Source organism: Engraulis encrasicolus, chromosome 11, assembly GCF_034702125.1.
Source record: "Engraulis encrasicolus isolate BLACKSEA-1 chromosome 11, IST_EnEncr_1.0, whole genome shotgun sequence".
Classification (NCBI taxonomy): domain Eukaryota; kingdom Metazoa; phylum Chordata; class Actinopteri; order Clupeiformes; family Engraulidae; genus Engraulis; species Engraulis encrasicolus.
In genome coordinates, this window is record NC_085867.1 from 44,394,996 (window position 1) to 44,416,193 (window position 21,198).

At 42.2% G+C, this 21,198-nt stretch overlaps 1 protein-coding gene across 1 annotated transcript; it reads right to left on the reverse strand.

Annotated features, from left to right (window-relative positions):
* Positions 1-251: 251 nt before the first annotated feature.
* Positions 252-12,060, reverse strand: LOC134458416 (myosin heavy chain, fast skeletal muscle-like). The gene is made up of 39 exons (XM_063210723.1): positions 11,857-12,060; positions 11,484-11,627; positions 11,237-11,393; positions 11,113-11,140; positions 10,899-11,019; positions 10,435-10,527; positions 10,029-10,092; positions 9,829-9,927; positions 9,636-9,739; positions 9,382-9,520; positions 9,076-9,194; positions 8,674-8,823; positions 8,422-8,592; positions 8,038-8,338; positions 7,785-7,849; positions 7,580-7,667; positions 7,292-7,409; positions 7,081-7,204; positions 6,863-6,999; positions 6,244-6,499; positions 5,885-6,127; positions 5,622-5,798; positions 5,369-5,514; positions 4,973-5,063; positions 4,491-4,880; positions 4,269-4,395; positions 4,052-4,170; positions 3,773-3,969; positions 3,157-3,340; positions 2,889-3,054; positions 2,661-2,785; positions 2,248-2,556; positions 1,960-2,163; positions 1,635-1,760; positions 1,379-1,549; positions 1,169-1,273; positions 974-1,069; positions 727-858; positions 252-317 (listed from the first exon to the last, which is right to left on the reverse strand). Exons 1-39 carry the CDS (start codon positions 12,058-12,060, stop codon positions 300-302), a joined length of 5,808 nt encoding a protein of 1,935 aa, XP_063066793.1. The 3' UTR covers positions 252-299.
* Between the last annotated feature and the right edge of the window lie 9,138 nt (positions 12,061-21,198).

Here is a 21,198-nt window from a genome sequence, read left to right on the forward strand (position 1 = left end):
GGCCAAGCAGACTGCTGCCTTCTGTTGTTACTGTATTGTATTGTACACATGAGATACCAGTGCCCTGTGCAGGTTTTTTTTTTGTCATGACAGCATTTACACTCTGCATAGTATATCTGACCCACTCAGTATATAACACCTGTGTTGCATGGCCATTACAGTAAGGAAAACAAAAACAGAAAATGGCATGGATTTTCAATAAAAATATTTATTTGGTATTGCATATTGTTACATTGTTACATGAAAAGTCACATTAATCAGGATTCTCCTGAAAAGCTGATGCCATATTGAAGGCCTTCTTACTCAGCTGCCTCCTTCTGTGAAATAGAAGAAATAAAGAAATTACATTTCAAATAAAATACTACGGACCAATTTATTATTGTGAATAATAATCACCTCGCTAAGGAGGTTATGTTTTCGGTCTCGTTGGTTTGTTTGTCTGTCTGCCTGTCAACAAGTGAGTGAATTTGGTGGTGATTCAGATCACAATCCGGATACCAAGAATCTTTAAAAGATTCTTCACCATTGCTGGATAGGGCAAGTTTTAACATTAGAGTTTCTAACTCCACAGAAACAAGGCAGAAAGACTTTAGGGTGTAACAGAGTCAAATGGTCTATCAAACAACTTCCTTGACTGAGGTCTGGACCCTCTGAGTGCATCTCTAGTTCATTATAAGTTTTAATGGACTTGAGGATACTGCATGTTAAATGTGCTGTGTGTGTTACCTTTCCACCATCGCGGCTCTTGGCCCTGAGCTTGTTGACCTGGGACTCAGCAATGTCAGCACGCTCCTCAGCCTCCTCCAGCTCGTGAGCAACCTTCCTCAGTTTGGCAAGGTGGGTGTTGGCTTGCTCCTCCTGTTTTTCAAAGGGAAAATATTTTGAGGAAGAAAAGTGTTTTGTCATGTCAGATCTTCACACTGTGAATATGCTTGCAAATTAAATTTTCCATGTGAAGATTAATTTTACTCACAGCCTCCTCTGACTGCCTCTTGTAGGCCTTGACCTTCAGCTGCAGCTTGTCAACCAGATCCTGGAGTCTGGCAACGTTCTTCTTGTCCTCCTCAGTCTGAACAGAAAAAAAAATGGAAAATTGTGCTTTTGTAGAGTCTCCAAGAGTACAGACAATGTTGTGGAATTTGATAATAATGATGAGTGATAACCTTACCTGGTAGGTGAGCTCCTTCACCCTCCTCTCGTACTTGCGGACTCCCTTCACGGCGTCAACACCACGCCTTTGCTCAGCGTCCACCTCAGCTTCAAGCTCACGTACCTGAGCATGGGAAATAATGCAGTTTTCATAAAAGATGATTTTGTATTTTAGGCATTTAGCTACCCTTTCAAGCTCATTGTTACAATATATTTTGTAACTCCCTACCCTGCCCTCCAGTTTCTGGAGTTGTTTCTTGCCACCCTTCATGGCCAGATTCTCGGCCTCATCCAGGCGATGCTGCAGATCCTTCACAGTGACCTCCAGGTTCTTCTTCATCCTCTCCAGATGAGCACTGGTGTCCTGCTCCTTCTTCAACTCTTCTGCCATCATGGCAGCCTAAATAATGTGACGGTGAATTATCAATTACACAAAGCTATGTATTCACTTGTAATTTTTTTTTTGTTAAGAGTCATCAGCTTACATCAGTGATGGCTTTCTTGGCCTTGTCCTCAGCATTTCTAGCCTCCTGGACGATGTCATCGACCTCACCCTGCACCTGAACCAAGTCCGCCTCAAGCTTCTTCTTGGTGTTCAGCAGGCTGGTATTCTAATGCAACGCAAAGTTATATATAATATAACTTAAGTTATATATAAAGTTATATTTGAATTGCTGTTAGAAGTACATTTTAAGTTCAATTCTTCAATGTTGATTTGTTTTTCATTCCTAACCAAATTGTTTTAAATTTAACCAGAGCTTTAAATGTGGCACAAATCGTATAATAAACCACATTTATACATTTCCATACCTGAGAGTGCAGAAGGCCAACGCGCTCACTGGCATCAACCAGCTCCTGCTCAGCCACTTTGCGGCCTCTCTCTGTCTGTTCAAGAGCAGCTCTCAGCTCCTCAATCTCAGCCACCATCAGGCCGTTCCTGCGCTCCACCATGGCAACCTGCTCCTTCATGTCGTCCTGTCCTCTAACAGCATCATCAAGGTGCAGTTGGGCATCCTGAAGTGCAAAATATAAAAGACGTTTGTTACATTATGTTGATCTACTAGTTCGAATCACTGCCTTTCTTTCCTTCTTACTGACCTTGAGCTGACCCTGGAGGGTTCTCAGGTTCTTCTGGGCCTCAGCAGCCTGGCGGTTGGCATGGCTCAACTGAATCTCCATCTCATTCAGGTCTCCCTCCATCTTCTTCTTGACTCTCAGGGCATCATTCCTGCTCCTGACCTCAGAGTCCAGAGTACCCTGCATAGACTCAATCACCCTCTGGCTGTTCCTCTTGATCTGCTCCATCTCCTCATCCTTCTCTGCCAGCTTCCTGTCAACTTCACCCTTGACCTGGTTAAGCTCAAGCTGGACACGGAGGATCTTGGACTCCTCATGTTCAAGAGTTCCCTATGTACAAATTGCGATATTGGAAGAAAAGGACAGGATGGACTTTGTAAACTTTACAAGCTTTGGGAACTTTTGATCATTGACGACTTTTCATGAAAAATTACCTCAGCCTCCTCTAAGGCGGTCTGGATTTCAGCCTTTTCAGTCTCAACGGTCTTCTTGGCCTTCTCAAGCTCATGGATGCTCTTTCCAGTCTCACCAAGCTGCTCAGTCAGGTCGGAAATCTCCTCTACAGACAGAACATGTGTAAAATATTTAAACAATCAAAATCAGTTAACAATTGTGATTTTATTAACTTGGACTTTGTTGTCTGGGAATAGGTTTTGACTTACGCTGCAGGTTCTTGTTCTCCCTCTTCAGAGTCTCTAGCTGGTCAAGAGCCTCCTCATAGGAGTTCTTCATCTTGAACAGCTCAGTGCCGAGAGAGCGAGCCTCCTTCTGGGCACCCTCCAGCTCAGCCTGACCCTCCTCGAACTTCTGCTTCCACTCAGCCAGGACCTATTAGATATAGGATTGATTTTGGATAACTGTTTAACATCCAGCAACTAGTCTTATGGCGTGATTTTTGTGCTATTTTATCATTCAATGTAGAAGTGTAACCTTGTCAAAGTTCCTCTGTTTCTTGTCCAGGTTGGCAGCAAGAGCATTGGCTCTCTCCACATCAATCATGAGGTCCTCAACCTCACCCTGAAGTCTCTGCTTGGTCTTCTCCAGGGAGGCACACTTTGAGTTAACAGCCTCAATTTGTTCCTCAGCCTCCTGCAGGCGTGCAGCCAACTTCTTCCTAAATTATTTTGGGTTAAGAACATACCAATATTAAAAGGAGTATAAAACATTTCATTGCTTCACTCATGTCTCATTTATATTTAAAGGTGCACAGTGTAGGATGGTGGCCAGAGTAGGTTTTGCAACTATGCAGCTTAATTAAATGATGCTGCCTATGGCCAAATGCAAATATTCATGAATGTTTACTAAATAATAAACTAAAACCAAAGTACAGTAAGTTTTTCCGGAGCTTTGCACATTTGCACAATTTTCCCAGTCATAATGAATACTTAGAATTTGATGGTGGTGGTAAGTACTCATGTAAAAGGTTACATTTGTGAATGGGCAGCATGCATTCTTGAAAGAAACAAATATAACACAGTGTACCTTTACGTAATGCACAAGTTATATATTTTAGAAGATAAGCTCATTCTGTGCGATGGATACATACTTGGCCTCCTCAAGCTCCTCAGTGCGCTGGATGGCATCAGTTTCATACTTGGCCCTCCACTGAGAAACCTCACCGTTGGCCTTGGACATGCCACGCTGCAGCTCAGCCTTAGCCTCCTGCTCCTCCTCAAACTGTTCCCTCAGGAGGTCGCAGTCATGGCGTGCAGACTGGACGGCATGAGCCAGGGCGTTCTTGGCCTGTTTCAAGGGAATAAGTTAGTGTTTATGGAGTTGTACAAAAATTTATTTGAATTTCTTCTATAGTGAAATGTGTCAGTACCTTGACTTCCTCCTCATTCAGCCTCTTCATTTCCTCAATCTGCTGAGTGAAGGCCTGCTTGCTCCTGGTCAGCTGAGACACAAGAGCATCCTTCTCCTCCAGCTGACGACCAAGCTCACCTGTTAAGTAATGTTGTTTTTTTTTTAAAAGTTTATTTTGAGTGAGAAACCAAATAATGCTGTTGAGATACCTGGGAGAAATCCTGTATATATTTTACCATGCTCAGTTGCAAGTCTTGCTTTCTGTGCGCTGACATCATTGAGCTGGCGTGCGTTTTCATCTCCCTTGGCCTTGACCTCGCTCAGTTGGTCCTCAAGAGTGCGGCACATCTTCTCCAGATTGGCCTGTTTTTAGATAAAACAGATAACAATTCATAATGAATCTTGATGAATAATATGAAATGCAATGATAATATATATTATTTTATTGTTATACTTACCTTAGCCTTAGCAACAGCTTCCATGTTGCTGGACAGGTCATCGATCTCCATCTTGTACTCACTCTTCTCCTTCTCAAGCTTCTGCTTGACACGCTGGAGGTTGTCAATCTGCTCTCCTAGCTCAGCAACGCTATCGGCCTGCTTCTTGCGCAGAGCGGAAGCAGTGGCTTCATGCTGCAGGGTGGACTCCTCAAGGTCACGACGCAGCTTCTGGAACTCAGCCTCACGTTTCTTGTTCATCTCAATTTGAGCAGCGGTGGCACCACCAGCCTCTTCAAGCCTCTCACTGATCTCCTCAAGTTCCCTGGACAGATCAGCTCTCTGCTTCTCAACCTTGGCACGAGCTGCACGCTCAGCCTCGATCTCTTCCTCAAGCTCCTCAATGCGGGCCTGTTAGGAACATTAATACAACACTAGTTTGTAAAAAATGTCACAATACATATACTGCGCTTTCAATGGTATACAAAAGCAGATGAATAAACCTGAAGCTCCTTGATCTTCTTCTGCAGCTGAGCACCCAGAGATTGCTCATCCTCAATCTTGCTGAGAAGCTGGCTGGTTTCAAAGTCCTTCCTGATATCCAAAATGACAAAAAAAAACTTAGACATGGAAGTAAAATGACCAATACAGATTAGATTTGTTAAACTGGTTTCATCCTTAGGGCCACCGCACATCGGCTCTGACAAAGTGCGGAGCACTGCTCTGTTCGAATCCATTGTGTTTTCAATACAACTCCGCACACCGGTGTCGATGTCCACAGACAGCCGCGGATGGCAAGTTTAATTTTGTCGGAGCCACACATTGATAATCCATGCTCTGCTGTGGTGAAATTATGTGTGAGGGCAGTGCTTTCGGAACCGATGTGCGGATGGCCTTACTTCTTCAGCTTCTCCTCAGACTGCTGCTTATCATTTTCCAGATCCATGATGTTCTCCTGGGACAGTTTCAGGTCACCCTCAAGCTTCCTCTTGGCTCTCTCGAGGTCCATGCGGAGCTTCTTTTCTTGCTCCAGGGAGCCCTCAAGCTACAGATTTAATAAACTGAAGTGAATCAATTGCAATTGTACATCATACATTAATTTACAAACAATGGAAGTATAAGTAGTTGCCCACATATAGACAACCATCTTACATCATCCACTTGCTGCTCAAGCTTGGTTTTGGATTTGGTCAGAGTGTTGACTTTGTCCTCCTCTGCCTGGAGATCATCAAGAGTCTGCTGGTGGGCCTCTTGGAGGGCTTTCTTCTCCTTTGTCAGCTTGCCAATGGACTCATCCTGAGCGGCCATCTCCTCTGTCAGGTTCTTGACCTAAACGCAAAGAGTTTGTTTCATCAGTAATCAGCTAACATAATGAATACACCTTGGAAAAATATGTTCTTATTTTAAAAACAAACCTTGTTCTCAGTGGCATGCTTCTCCTTCTCCACTTTGGCCAGGGTCAGCTCAAGATCATCAATGTCCTTCTTGAGCTCAGAGCACTCATCCTCCAGTTTCCTCTTCTTGGCAGTCAGCTCAGCATTGATTTCCTCTTCATCCTCCAGTCTCTCAGTTGTCTCCTTGAGTTTGGCCTCAAGCTGGATCTTGCTCTTGATAAGACCCTCACACCTCTCTTCAGCATCATTCAGAGTCTCAGATCCCTGAGAGAAGAGGGCATATATATCACGTCATTGTAAATAAGAAATACAGGGGACTTTTATATTATACAATGATAACATACAGAGTTATTTGCTAAATGCATCAATAGCAAACTTACAGATGACACTTGAAGCTGCAGGTCATTCCTCTCCTGCACCAGAACGACCATCTTCTCCTCAAGCTCCTTCTTCTTGGCCTCCATTTTGGTATGGGCTTCCTTTAGTTTCTCATGCTCCTCCTTAAGAGCAGCCAGCTCCTTCTCAGTCTCAGCGCTCTTCAGAAGAGGCTTGATCTTGTAGTACACCTTAATCCATGGCCAGTTCTTGACACTCATGAATGAACGGAAGTTGTACTGGATGGTGTAGATTGCATCTCTGAAAAAGCACATTCAGTCTTGTTAAAACAACCAGACCATGTTCATGCTAAGATATGACACTGGTATAGTAGACCATTTTATGTAGATATCCTATGAAATCCAAAGATTATGTAAATGTTACTGGATTTATACTATTTTCATCTGGCTGAAATGAGTCTGTAGCCTCTTACTCTAGATGATCCAGTCAACTTTCCGATTCACTCTTAGCTGAAAACTACATCATAACAACATTTATATGACAGCGCAAGGAGTCTTAGGTAACCAATGAAGACTTGGTGACAATAGGTTATAACAGAGGCGCTATGTTAGGGTGTTAATCCCAAACTAATAAATTATTTGATCCTTTGTAAATAAATATTACCTTCTAGCCATCATCTTGACAAACTCCCTCCTCATGAGGTATGCACGGCAGAGAGCCTGCGTCATTGTGACTAGGGTAGCCAGTTTCTCATCACGCATCTCCTCAAGGGTACCCAGCAGACCAGCCTTGAAGAAAACCTGAGATAGGAAGGCAAAATCTACATGAACATTGAGAACATGTTTATATACATTATAACTTTATTTGAATAATATCATCACCTTAGTGTGTCCAAACTTGTACTGCTCGTGATCAACATCAATGGATCCCAAGAGCTTCTCAGAAGCCTTCTTGTTGTCAATGAATTGTCCCTCAGGGATAACACTGGCATTCAGCACCTTGTATCTGGAGTTAATGTGGACTATATGTCAATATCATTAATGAAACACAGCTACAAAGGCAGCATAAGTAGTTACTGCTGGCGGTTGTCACCTTTGCTTGAAGTCAGCGTAGAGGATTCTGCTTGGGAAACCCTTTCTGCAGATTCTAATACCCTCAAGCACACCATTGCACCTGAGCTGGTGGATGACCAGGAAGTTCTGCATAAGACCTATGAAAATATATTCATATTTTTATTAGAAAAAAAATAGAAAAAAAAACAAAAAAATAATAATAAATAAGTTGCCTTCATCCTTCATGTTTCTTCTTTGACCTGCTTTCTTGATTTCAGAGACACTTCAAAATAAATACATAAGGTTATCTGTCCAAAAATTATCTTACCTGGTTTCTTAATCTCATTAGGAATCAGGCAACGCACAAAGTGAGGATGGGTGCTCCTCAAGTTGGTCATCAGTTTGCCCAAGTTCTCCTGTTGACATTAACATGTGCACTTTAACAATGTCCGTTCTTCATTGCATTCTCTAATAATGCCATTTATTTTAAAACTAATGCCATGTATTTGACCATGTCACATTGTGATACATACCCTGAAAGCGGAGGACACGGTCATCATGGAACCACCCTTCTTCTTGCCACCTTTGCCTCCCTTCTCTTTACATTAGAAAGCAAATATTGAACACATAAATAATTAAGTATGCAAATTACATACATTATGATTTAAAATACTGAGTAAGTGATCATTCAATTGTGAACATAGCCTGAAGATGCATATTTGATGTGCTTCCGAGAAAGTCAGTCGCTATTGCAAAACATTGAAATTCGATTGTGAAGAGAGTTACCCTCAACAACAGGTGGGTACAGAATAGGCAGCAGTTTCACAGATGACTTCTGGTACAGCTGCACAACAGAATCGTTCAGTGGATCCTTGTTCTTGTCCAGCCAGCCAGCGATGTTGTAATCCACAGTGCCAGCATAGTGCACCAGGGAGAAGTGGGCCTCAGCCTTGCCCTTGGCAGGCTTGGGCTTCAGGAAGGCATTGTTCTTGCCAAGGTGCTGGTCATACAGCTTGTTCTTGAAAGTGGTGTCAGAGGCCTTGGGGAACATGCACTCCTCTTCAAGGATGGCAAAGATACCCATGGGCTGTTTTAAAACAAAACGGAAATTTATTTTAAAGGGTTGACTATTGATGTGAAAGGACAGGAAAATTATGGTACTAGTCCTACCTTCTCAATGAGTTCAATGCAAGCGGCCAAGTCCATACCGAAGTCAATGAACTCCCAAATAATACCCTCTTTCTTGTACTCTTCTTGCTCCAGAACGAACATGTGGTGGTTGAAGAACTGTTGCAGTTTCTCATTGGTGAAGTTGATGCACAGCTGCTCCATGCTGTTGAACTGAAATAAGTAAAAACACCTGTAAGAACATGATCAGCTTGCAAAACAGTTAACTATTAGTAACATTAGGTCAGTCCTCACATCGAAGATCTCAAAGCCAGCAATATCCAGCACACCAATGAAAAACTGTCTTGGCTGCTTGGTGTCCAACATCTGGTTGATACGGATAACCATCCACAAGAACATCCTCTCATACACTGACTTTGCCAAGGCCATCACTGCATTATTGACCTAAAATGACAGAAAATGAAATATGTATTGAATATTCTTAATTAATATAAAAACATAGTTGAATGAATGAATGCATGCATGCCTGAATGATTGAATGAACAATAACCACAAACATGAATGTTTTTCAACATTCTTGAATGTATTCCTGTTGTCTTGTTGTACAGCACTCCAGACAAGGGCAAAAACTGAATTTGATCAGATTGCTTACTCTCTTCATTATCTCCCTTATATAACTAATAGTTGAAATATTACCTGAGGTACAGTCTGTCCCTTGGTGACATACTCATTTCCGACCTTCACTCTTGGGTAGCACAAACCCTTAAGCATGTCAGCGGAGTTCAGGCCCATGAGGTAAGCGACTTTGTCAGCATCTGTATAAATGTACAATATATTGAACGATCATACAACTGCAGATATTGGGATATGACAGACCCCATACTTGACCGTGACAAAGACACTATATAATTTGTAACAAAATTAAACAAATTCTTTGTAATGCTTCAAAGTAAAGTTAAAATTACAGCTGGTGTCAGTTATTTCTTTAAAATTAATACCTACCCTCAGTGCCATCAGGCTCAGCCTGCTCCTCACGCTGCTTTTGCTTGAATTTCATGTTGCCATGGTGAAGAACAGCACCAGTCAGCTTGTAGATGGTGACTTTCTCCTCTCCAGTGAAACCCAGGATGTCAATGGCTTCCTGGTGTGAATAGCACAATCAAAGCTTTTATACTCCTGAAATGCTACTCCACAAATATGATCTGAGGAAGGCATAGTATATCCTTGAAATAATCTGGTTATTGTGCTCATCTTACATCAGTGGCCTGCAACTCCTCAGCGTCATTGATACTGGCCACAGTGATCTGACCCTGACTGCACATGGGGAAGTCGTATGGGTTGTTTGTGATCAGACACATCTCTGTACAGGGAAGAGTGACAGTCAGGTCAAGTAGCACTTTATTACCATGGAAAGCTTTCTGAATTTTAACTTACTGGTTCATTGCTTACCAATGATTGCAGGCATATGGTTGCACATCATCTGGAAGAAGATGTGGTAGCCTCTCTCATCAGATAGCTGGAAGGTGACTCTAGACTTCTCCAACAGGTCTATGGAGAGAACATTGTTTTATCTTCCGGCAAAAGCATGAGCACCATAATGTTTCCATTTATAAATATACTAATAAATAAATAACTGTAAGTATACTTACAAGTCTCAATATCAGCACTAGCCAGTTTTCCAGTGGTGCCGAAATGAATTCTGATGAATTTACCCTGAAGGAGAATAAATGGCATTCATTATTATGACAATTTTTTTCTATTTAGCATTACGTTAAATATACAAATTAAAAGTGCACTGTTAAATACTTTTAGCAGTTTCTTTCCAGAAACCATGCTGCCCATTCACAAATGTTACCTTTTTCATAAATACTTACTACCATCATCAAATTATAAGTATTCATTATGACGGGCAAAAATTGCACTTTTCATAGATAGAAAGGGGGATCCTAACTGTCTGCCATTTTGAAATTTCCAGAAAATTCAATAAAATATTAATGAAAAGCCCCCATCCTACACAGTGCACCTTTAAATATTAACGTTTTAAATCAAACTTACGAAACGGGAGGAGTTGTCATTCCTCACGGTCTTGGCATTACCATAAGCCTCCAGCAGAGGGTTGGCAGCAATAATCTGGTCCTCAAGAGAGCCCTTCAAAAGGAATCAGTGTGTTGTTATTCTGTTCTGAAATTTCTGAAAATAGTTTTAGTTTTTACAATCGTGAAAATATTGTCATTTTTTAATGATTCTTAGGCCAGCCGCACATTGGCTCCGACAGCACTGCGGCGCACTTTTGCTTCCGACAGAATTCGGACCCCCAAACCCAATTTCACACGAACATTGAATTGATAGTCAATGGGTGGCGCCAACAAAATAGAACTTGTCTCTAATTGCTATCTGACATCGGCGAATGTCCGCGGACATCGGCGCCAGTGTGCAGGGTTCTATTGAAAACAATGGAATCGAATTTTAGCTGAGCAGTGCTCAGCACTTTGTTGGAGCCGGTGTGCGGAAGCCCTTACCTGCAGCTTTCCAGTGGCAGCGGGGGCTTCATCCTTCTTCTTGCCTCCAGACACAGCAATTGTTGCGAAGTACTGGATGACACGCTTGGTGTTGACAGTCTTTCCGGCACCGGATTCTCCACTATGTTATCCAGAAGATATTGCAAGTGTTAGCCATTTTCAATCGTTGCCAGGAAATAATGTATCACAATAATATTGAAGATTTGACACTCACGTAATCAGGACAGACTGGTTCTCTCTGTCTGTTGGCGAAGAACATTGTGTAATTATAATAAGCTAATAAATATTTTATTAATATTTGAGTGCAAACTAATCATATTTTAGATAGAGATTCTTACCTTGCAACATGAACTGGTAAGCATTGTCAGAGACAGAGAAGATGTGGGGTGGGGCCTCCATACGCTTCTTGCCTCTGTAGGCAGACACTACAGCTGGGTCATACACAGGGAGCCACTTGTAGGGGTTCACCGTAACGCAGAAAAGTCCAGAGTAAGTCTGAAAAGGAGAATTCAGTAAATTAGTGTGGTATTGTAAATTTCCTTAAGGTAGCCTAAGTGCTTTTCTTCCGATTCAGGAAAATCTTACATAAATCATCCATGCTGCATAACGCTCTTTGAGGTTATACAGGACAGCAGCTTCATTGAGGTGGGTCATCATGGCCATGTCCTCAATCTTGTCGTACTTGGGAGGATTCATGGGGGTGACTTGTTCCTCCTTCACAGTCCTTTCCTGAAGGAAATTGGAGGGACACAGTTTTAACACAACAAATGAAGAGAAAACATATATGGCCATTATTAACCCCTTAGCGCAGCACTATGGCTCTCTGTAATGTCATAGCAATGTTGTTATGATGTAGTTAAGCATTTTCAGCAAGTGAATAGGGTCGCCGGCGACCCCTGCTGCAGTAAGAGGCTACCATATTGTGTCAATTGGTAATGTTCAACCATGACAGACAAACCTCCTTTGTATCGAGAAGTTCAACAACGACTTTGCCGCCATCTCTGCTCTTGATGGTACCCTTCAGGTACAGTTCCTCCTTGTCTTCACAATAGCAAGCGGTCTTGGCATCGAAGGGCTTGTTCTGAGCCTCAATTCTCTCCTTCTCAGGCTTACGCAGGTAGATGGCAGCTGCGCCAAACACGGCCATATCACCGTCCCCCATGGCTGCTGTTTACTCTATCAATGAAAAGCATTCACAAATCGAACCACAACAGACGTATTACACAAGCCTGCTGGTTACTGTGAAGAATAGAGGCATTGATACACAACGCAGAATGGGTAATCAGTTGAGATAATACATTTGAACATTACAGAATCAATGAGGACATGTGTGTCCATGTGATCGGCCATTGTTGTCTGAAACGACTGTCGTGTTTCACCTATTTTTCCCTTCTCCGCTATATTTAAACTTAGATGACGACACATTTCTGAAAATCTCCTGACCCTGATTGGTTCTGCTACATGGCGGTTCGGGAGCTGGGTAAATCGAAATGGTTGCTTGTTTTTGAAGAAATTAGAGGTTTATTAGAAATTAGAAGAATTTATTTATATCAGGGTGCATATTGTTTACTTCTACGAATTTTGCGGAATGCACATAATTTAGACATAGCCTGCCTCTCACGCAGATCCTTCGTGCTTCATGCATCTTCGTTAAACTTTGTGAGCTCGCACTTGGGTCTGGAAATCTTAGACGAGCCCAAAGGAATCCGATATTTCATAGCCTGTCCAATCAGAATCGTGGGGCGGGATCGCGGGGCGGGTTATATACAAGTCAGTAGTTGAAGTAGTACGTGATTTTAAAAAAAGCCACGTGAATTCTCCAATCAGGTTCAAGCTGTTTTGAACACGCCTTTCCAGAGCTAAGCGATTGACAATGTTCCAGATGGTTGGTAACAAGTGAGAACCAGGTTACATTAGACGAAGTAAATTACAGAAATATCCTGGGAAAAGAATTGACATTACAGAGGCTTTTGAGTAACAGATCCAGACTTGGTCATTACAGTGGGTAATTAGGTTGTTACAGAGGCTCTGTGCAAAAGTGTTAACCTTTTCAGTCCACAGAACAGTCAGTAGGCCAGCAGTGCGCACATCCAAGACGCACGCAGGTGCATGACAAAAGGTCAGAATACTGTGAAAATAAAAATGACTGTCCGCACACTGTTTCCGTGTAGCTTTAAAAAAACAAACAAAAAAAAACAAGTGAGCGCTTTCTAGTCTGATGAAGAGCGACTAGCTCGAAAGTGCTCACTTAGTATTTTTTTTTTTTTTTTTTAAAGCAACACGGGAGCAGTTGTGGACATTCATTTTTCAGTCCACAGAGCAGTGCCATTGTATTTTTTGTTACTAATAACCACATTCTCCTTAGCCTAGTCCTCGTTCTGTCTAAAGATGCTTTCTTGGCCAAGACTATTGGAAGATGTGATACTGCATCTTCATGAGACCTTTCTGATCAACTACATGTATGAGACACAGTTGTCCAGTTAAAACCAGTTATGGTTTTCTGTAAAATGTATATCTTACCTTTCTTCCAAAGACCAGATGAATTCGTTGATGTTAATTTTCCAAGGACTGTCAACAGAGTTAAAATAAAGCCAGAGAAAATGTTTATCACATACACGTACGGTACGTTAAATTGGTTAACATTTAGCTGATCATGCAGGTGCACATGTACATGTATCCTCTTTGTTCTCTGAACTCTTGAAAGCCAATTACATTTTAAAGCTCGTCACGCATCAACATCCATGTGACCCTTTGATGAAGATGAAAGCTACACCATGTCGAAATATGTCAGCTAAAGGGTAACACTTTTAGAAGTCTAAAACAAAACACTCAGACTTGACGTTAGACATAGTGAACGTACCATAAATATCAACTTAATAGTGAAAAGTCATGGCTAAGAAGGTGCTTGTCCATTAAAAGGTGCTTGTCCAATGTGCACATTTATATTCTGTGTACTGTTGAAAGCCAAATAGTCTATAATACAAACAGTCTGTCATGCAGCATCTCCACACTGGCTGATAGGCACCTGCTGTGGGTGACAGCCGCCGGAGCCCAAGCGGGAGCGGTGTGTGTGTGTGTGTGTGTGTGTGTGTGTGGAGCTGAGGGGATGACTTACTGTCGCTGGACTCCCGCCTGGCCTCTCTTGCACCCCTACGCTCCCTCACAGCCCTTTATATTGTCCCTGTTACGCACACGAAGCACCACACACACTCCCTATAAGGCATGATGACTTTATGACTTTGTACTTTTGGTATATTTAAAGGTACGCTGTGCAGGAAATGGTCAAAAAAGGTACTGCGACTATGCTGTTCATTGAAACTGGGCTGCCTATTGCCAAATTTGATATTTACATGTAAGTTTACTAAGTAATAAACTAATGGTGTAGTATGGTCCAATTACAGTCATTTTTGCAGCTAAAAATGGCCATTTTTGGAAATTCAAAATGGCGGACCATGGAGAAGATCCCCCTTTTCTTTAATGAAAAATGCAATTTTTCCAATCATAATGAATACTTAGAATTTGATGATGGTGGTAAGTATTCATGAAAGGTAACATTAGTGAATGGGCAGCATGAATTCTGGAAATAACTAAAAATCTCACACAGTGTCCCTTTAAACATTGCATCATTATGACATTCTCTCAGCAGAAAAAAAATGTGTGTTATACTTCCATCTGTTTGCAATGTCTCTGTCAGATATTTTTCTTGTTTTCGTTGTTGTGATTTTTTAAGTCGTTTAAAATACATTTGGGTACAGGACAGATGGAATGCTATTTCTTTCATGGACAGTTGTGTAATGTACATGTAATAAACATTTATGTGCCATTCAATATATTTAGTATCTTGTGACAAATCAATTAACATAATCTTCAAACTGAAGGGCATCTGTCCACCTTAGACATTCACTTGATGTTTTATTTATATAATTACAATTAACTTTTTAAAAACTTTCATGTTTAAAAAAGAAAAAAAGGCTTTACTACCATTATGTAGGCCTACAGCAACAGTCTACTGCATCTGGTTAAACTTTTCTTTTATCGATGTGTACTTAAAGAAATGAATATGCCCATAAAGCATCAGTTGCTGAATCTATTTGTGCCACCACGTATGTAGCCTACCGCAGCAGGCACGAATGTAAAACATGATTCCTCTTTTAGTCGTTCAGTTTGACAGCTCTAGTAAATTGCAGTCCAACTCTCCCCTGCAGTTCTGGCATACGTGGAGTGGTATGGGGTCGTGGGGGATTATTTCTGGTATTTGGTGACCTTTCAAATGTTGTGCATCGTAAAAGCCCCTGACCCCAGACGTTGATGTGGTGGGGAAGATATATGATACGTCCTTAAACTTGTGTATCTGCTGGATGAAAGACTTAATGCTGTCAGCAGTGCATGCATATGATAATGAGCCTTTCCCATGAATGTTAGTTTAAAGCTTAAAGGGCATGACTAACCTGCATCTCCTGCCATACACATTGCAAAACGGCCTCATAGAAAATGTGTCTATTCACTCATTGAGTGCCAGCCATTTTCAAATTAAGACCGGGGGTTGCCAGGCTTTTTTCAACATTTGAGTGTTTTTCAAGAGCCATAAAAAAATTGAGTTCTTTGTCCATGTGAACAACAAACATACCAGATCAACGTGTTAGGCCCCACCTCCATAAAAAAAACGCAAAAGACTTGATATCAAGTCTTTGGCACTGTGCCACACATTCTGAAAAGACTCGTTTTCAAGTCCATGGCACTCAAAGAGCTACGCCACTAGACATTTCTTTGAAATGTCCTTCAGTAGAGTGCTTGACACTTCACCTCACCGTCAGTACCTTGTCTATTAGAAGCCTCTAGCCATTTCTTGAACTTCCCTTCGCTGGAGAACATGACATTGACAGGCAACTTTACCAGGTTCTAGATTCTTTTTCTTTCTTTTCTTTTTAGAGACAAGAGCACATTTGGTCGCCTAATTAGGTCACCATGAACTGAGGAGAGGACCTGTTGTTTAAACTATATGTAGTACAAGTGGCGTGCACAGACATTTAGGGGGGCAGGTGCTCGAGGCGGGGCGGAGTGCATGTGGAACTTGCGGCTGCCTAGAGGCTATATATTGTCACATACTTCTGATCGTCAAGCATTTGTAGATGCTAACATGGACATGGACAGACCTTTAGAATTAGACAAGGTAAGATTATGTAGATGGTTTACCCCTCAGCACAAAGGCTCTGTTATAACCATATTGTTAACAAAATGGCAATGAGCAAGTCTTAATATGTTACTTGAGACTCTCTGCATTGTAAATGTTGTTATGTATGTGTATGTGTTGTTATGTGATGTAGTTCAGAGTTTTCAGCATAGTGAACAGGCATGCCTAGGGGCCCATCTCCAGTAAGAGGCTACCTGTAAGGGATTTACACTATACTGACTGGTAGGCTACCTGTAAGGGATTTACACTATACTGACTGGTAGGCTACCTGTAAGGGATTTACACTATACTGACTGGTAGGCTGTTTGGTGTATTTACACATACTGGTAGGCTGGTTGGTGCATCGTGTTTGTCTACACTTCTTGTACGCTTATGACACATTCATTCACAACATACACACAGACAATACAAACTCACACATGTGCAGTTATGAAACACTAACATACTGATATAGACAATACAACACACACACGCGCGCGCACACGCACACACCCATGCGCACACACACTCGTACGCACACACACACACTCGCACACACACACACACACACACACACACACACACACACACACACACACACACACACACACAATCCTACAAGTACTTTGTATGCAACTTAATTCTCTTTTCATGCTTTTTTTTGTCAGTGTGCTTTTATCTGTGTACTATCTGTTTTCTTTTCTTTTGCAAAGCACATTGAGGTGAGCATACGGTGTGAAATAGTAGAGTAAAGTAGAGTGGAGTAGAGTAATACACAACAAAAATAAAATGGTCTTGTCTTATAAGTTCAGTAAGGTACTACTGCATGACCTAGAACAGGGATTGGAAGTATTACAAGTGGGGGGCGCTGTGGCACAGCGTGCTAATCCCCCTACATTTGGGCTTGCATGCCCAACGGTTGCACCCAGGATTTGAATTCGGCCTGGGTAATTTGCCATCCCTACCCCGTCACTCTCTCCACATTCGCTTCCTGTTGCTCTTCACTCTCCTATCTGAAATAAAGGCAAAAAAGCCCATAAAAAAAGTATTTGGAAAGAAGGAAGTATTACAAGTGGGCCCGAAGTTGGAATAGGTTGGGAGCCCCTGACCTAGAAAAAAAAGCCCAATAGAATTTGAAACAGGTGCCCCTACCTAGAACAACATCCAATTCAGTTGAGGTATGTGGTTCCATTTGATAGTATTGTAAGCAGTCTGTGTAAATATGAGTAGTGTAGAGTATCATCACCTTCTTTATCCCAAGGGGAAATTAAAGATGTGTTATCAAAAATTAAAAGGGCCAAATGAAAACATTGACAGTTGTCCAGTGCACACACCACCGTCTTAGAAGCGTCATGAATCATTCCAAAACCTGCCCGTTCATTTAAGTCACGTGGCTCTACTGTTAACCTCTCCTTTACTCCTCTCATTGGAGCCCCAAGAGTCTCCCTGGTGAAGATCTCACATAGCACAGTGACTGCCAGATAGGTTCCAGAACCCCTTTCTCCTTCCGGAACACCTCTCCCCTGGCAGATAGCATCCGGAACACCTCTCTCCTGGCAATGGCCGACTGAGTCTCTAAGCCAACTGAGGCTGCAGTCATATCTAGCCTGTGGGGGCCCCTTGGATGCAGCCATATCTACCCTGTGGGGGGCCCCTCAGCTGCAGCCATATATACCTATGGAGGGGGGGGCTCGGCTGCAGCCATATCTAGCCTGTGGGGGCCCTAGGCTGCAGCCATATCTCCTGTGGGGGGGCCTTGGCTGCAACCATATATAGCCTGTGGGGGCCCCCGGCTGCAGCCATATCTAGCCCACCCCTTTCCACTTCCCCAATAAAACGCCCCAAAAATGTGTATAATACTTGACCAAAAAAACCCCACAAATACATAACTTAATGTTTTTCGTACAGCAATGTGATAATAGGGTAGAAATAACGCTTTAGAATTATTTTTAATGTGTCTAAATAACTATTTTAACATGTTCTAAGTGATTTTTGCAATGTCCTAACTAACCTAACCCACCCAACAATTTTAGCCATATGATCTCCCTGTAGGCCGTCCGGATTGGAGGTGAGTAGTTGCTTCCTAATTGCTGAAACACCTCCCTGTGGTGGGTCAGATCAGATAAAAAGATCTCTCAGTGCTTTTAACTCTTAATACGAGGACCTCTAAGTCCCCTGATTGTCTTTCCTGACAATGACTGAAATAGCCTGCAGCTGGCCGTTACAATGAGACTGTGACCTTGCCATGCCCTTCAAGTGGACTTGGCATTGTCTTGTCTCATGCTGATATTGGATCTTTGAAAGCTGGCTTACTCTCAGGGCTGGACTGGTCATCTGGCATAGGCCTACATGGCATTTTCCCGGTGGGCCTATAGTCCTCAGGGGCTGTTTTTTGTTTGTTTCTCTGTTTGTTTTTACTTTTCCCTTGTCTAGAATTAGATTAGATTGGCCGGACATTTGTGCATCTTTAATGGACTGGTGGACTGGATGTTACAGTGTATCTTGTGGGTGGGGGGCACTATGTGATGGGCTGGTCTATGACAAAAAATGCCCGGGCCTTTATCTCGTCCCAGATCAGCTCTGTTTACTCTAATTAACAGTGTCTCCTAATGAATAATCCTCAGTTTAAGACCTGCTACTGTAACTGGAAACTGGAGAACCGGTAGTAATCAGGCAAGCATGTGGCACACACAGGCTTAGTCTGACAGCCGGAAACGTAGAATTGATACAGTTGGCACGTCTGGCAACTCACTTGTTTACCACCACACATGCTTGACACCATCTAAAGCAATTTTTTAAATCTTGGTCTCAAGAGAGATGAACAGACCAAGGATATGGATCACTGGAAGTTCTGGAACCATGTTGTGTGATCTGAAGAGACCACAATAAACAAATTTACTTTAGATGGTGTGTGGTGGTAAACAAGTGAGTTTTACAAAAAAAAGTGTATCCTCTCAATAGCCAAGCATGGTAGTGGGACTGACATGGTTTGGGGATGCATGGATGCTGTCAACATTGGCAATCTGAAATACACCTAAAAGAAACATGCATGTCAACATGCACTGTGACTACTGAAGCAGATCATGATATTCTCCATAGGATTGCATTTAAGCCAGGTGCTCACTCAAAAGGTAAAAGTTCAATTTAAAGAAAGGTTGAAACGCATACTGATGACCTCCCTTTTAATCCCTTTTCCTTTCGAGACGATTCGAGTCAACACAGCCCCTTCTTTACCGGATTTTAATCTGGGGTGTACTCACTTTTGTGAGTTCATGTTCAAACATTAATGGCTGTATTTAGTTTTTTTCTGAGTGAAGAAGAAATGTAAGCGGTTATATATGTTGTTAAAAGGTCACTAATAATTGTGTCAAAGTGACATTTCTGTAAGGCTTTCCTATGAAAAGATATACTCAAAAATCTGCAAAAACTGTGAGGGGTGTACTCACTTCCGTGATATACTGTATGTACTTGCACTGACATGACCATGACCTATAGTTGGAAATATTCAGTGGAAATCTCGTTGCATGACTACAATGGTGATTAAAATGTGATCAATGGTATACAGTAAATAGACAAAACACAAGATAAACACAAACCTGTGTCTTTTTGTTAGGGGGGGCACGTGTTCACCACACAACTGTATATTTTTGTTCACGTGTTTTACAGGGATGGCACACGTTTTACAGGGATGTCTCTTGTGGTTGTTTAACTGCATGGGCGTAGTAATGTCTTCTATGTGCCCCAATAGTACTAGTAGTGGGGGCTTTATTTATCCCCGTATGGACTATTGTTTTGCAGTAGCGGTACACCTCACACACACACACTCGCACGTCCATGAAAAGATGGGAGATCTACAGTGTAAAATACCTAAACACACAACGTATGGCTAGCTGTGTTTCCTAGTGGAGTTGATAGTGAAGTTAAATCCTGTGTTTACTTTTTTATATTTAGTTTGACTGTCATGATGAGTGAGAGGGGAAGATACTCCTCTGCGGCACTGGCCTGCATCATCATCATCATCATCGGGGCAGTCATGGGTAAGCAGTTAGGGTGTCAGACTTATAGCCCAAAGGTCGCCGGTTCGACTCCTGACCCGCCAGGTTTGTGGGGGCAGTAATTAACCAGTGCTCTCCTCTAAGGTATCCAGAGCATGGTACCGTCAAGTTGCACTGCTCCCTTGGGGTGCCATTGGGGGCTGCCTCCTTGCACGGGTGAGGCATAAATGCAATTTTGTTGTGTGCAGTGTTCAGTGTTCACTTGTCTGCTGTGTAGTGCTGTGTCACAATGACAATTGGAGTTGGAGTTTCTCAGTTGGACTGTCACTTCCCTTTCATCAACTTTTTTTTCCAGACTCAATGTCCACTTTCAAAAAGCAAAGCACAATACGTACACAATACATAGAGACAAACACTTGTAAAAGACACTTGTACCAGTGTTTCCGCATGAATGACTGGTTTCGCACCACACTAAGTGCAGGATTTGACAGCTACATAATAATTTGATTACATGAACCATCCAATCTGCAGATACATTTATGAATGAAAATGTTCAGCAATGCATGGAATGTGTTCATCCCTAGACCACAAAACAGTTCACTTGCACTGCTCCACCTGGGCATTATGTCTTTGAATAGATACAGTATTAATGCTTCTGCGTACATGTAATCATATAACTTCAATTTTGGACTCCTAGTGGAGTTTACACTCTGTTTAGTACTTTGTACTTTAGTACTTTATTTTACTGTGGTATACTTACTGAGGAGTTTAATACTGTATTAGACTGTCATGATGAGTGAGTGTAGATGATCATTTGCCTTCGTCGGGTGTGTCAGCAGATATATTGCTTATTCGTAGCGGCAGGGCCGGTTTTAAGCATAGGCCGGCTAGGCGGTCGCCTAGAGCGCCATGTGAAGAAGGAGCGCCGAAATGGCGCTCTCCGATGCGTAATTTTGCGATATGGAGGGTTTTTTTATGAAGTCGCAATCAACAAAGCGTGGCGAAAGCGCTCCTCACGGCAAAACGCCCCTCAGCCAATAGTAATATCGCTTTCAACTGTCTCTGGGAAGTCTGTGAACCAATAAACAGACAGTCCTGGGAAAGGGGGCGGGATGAGTGACAGCGTGCGATCTAT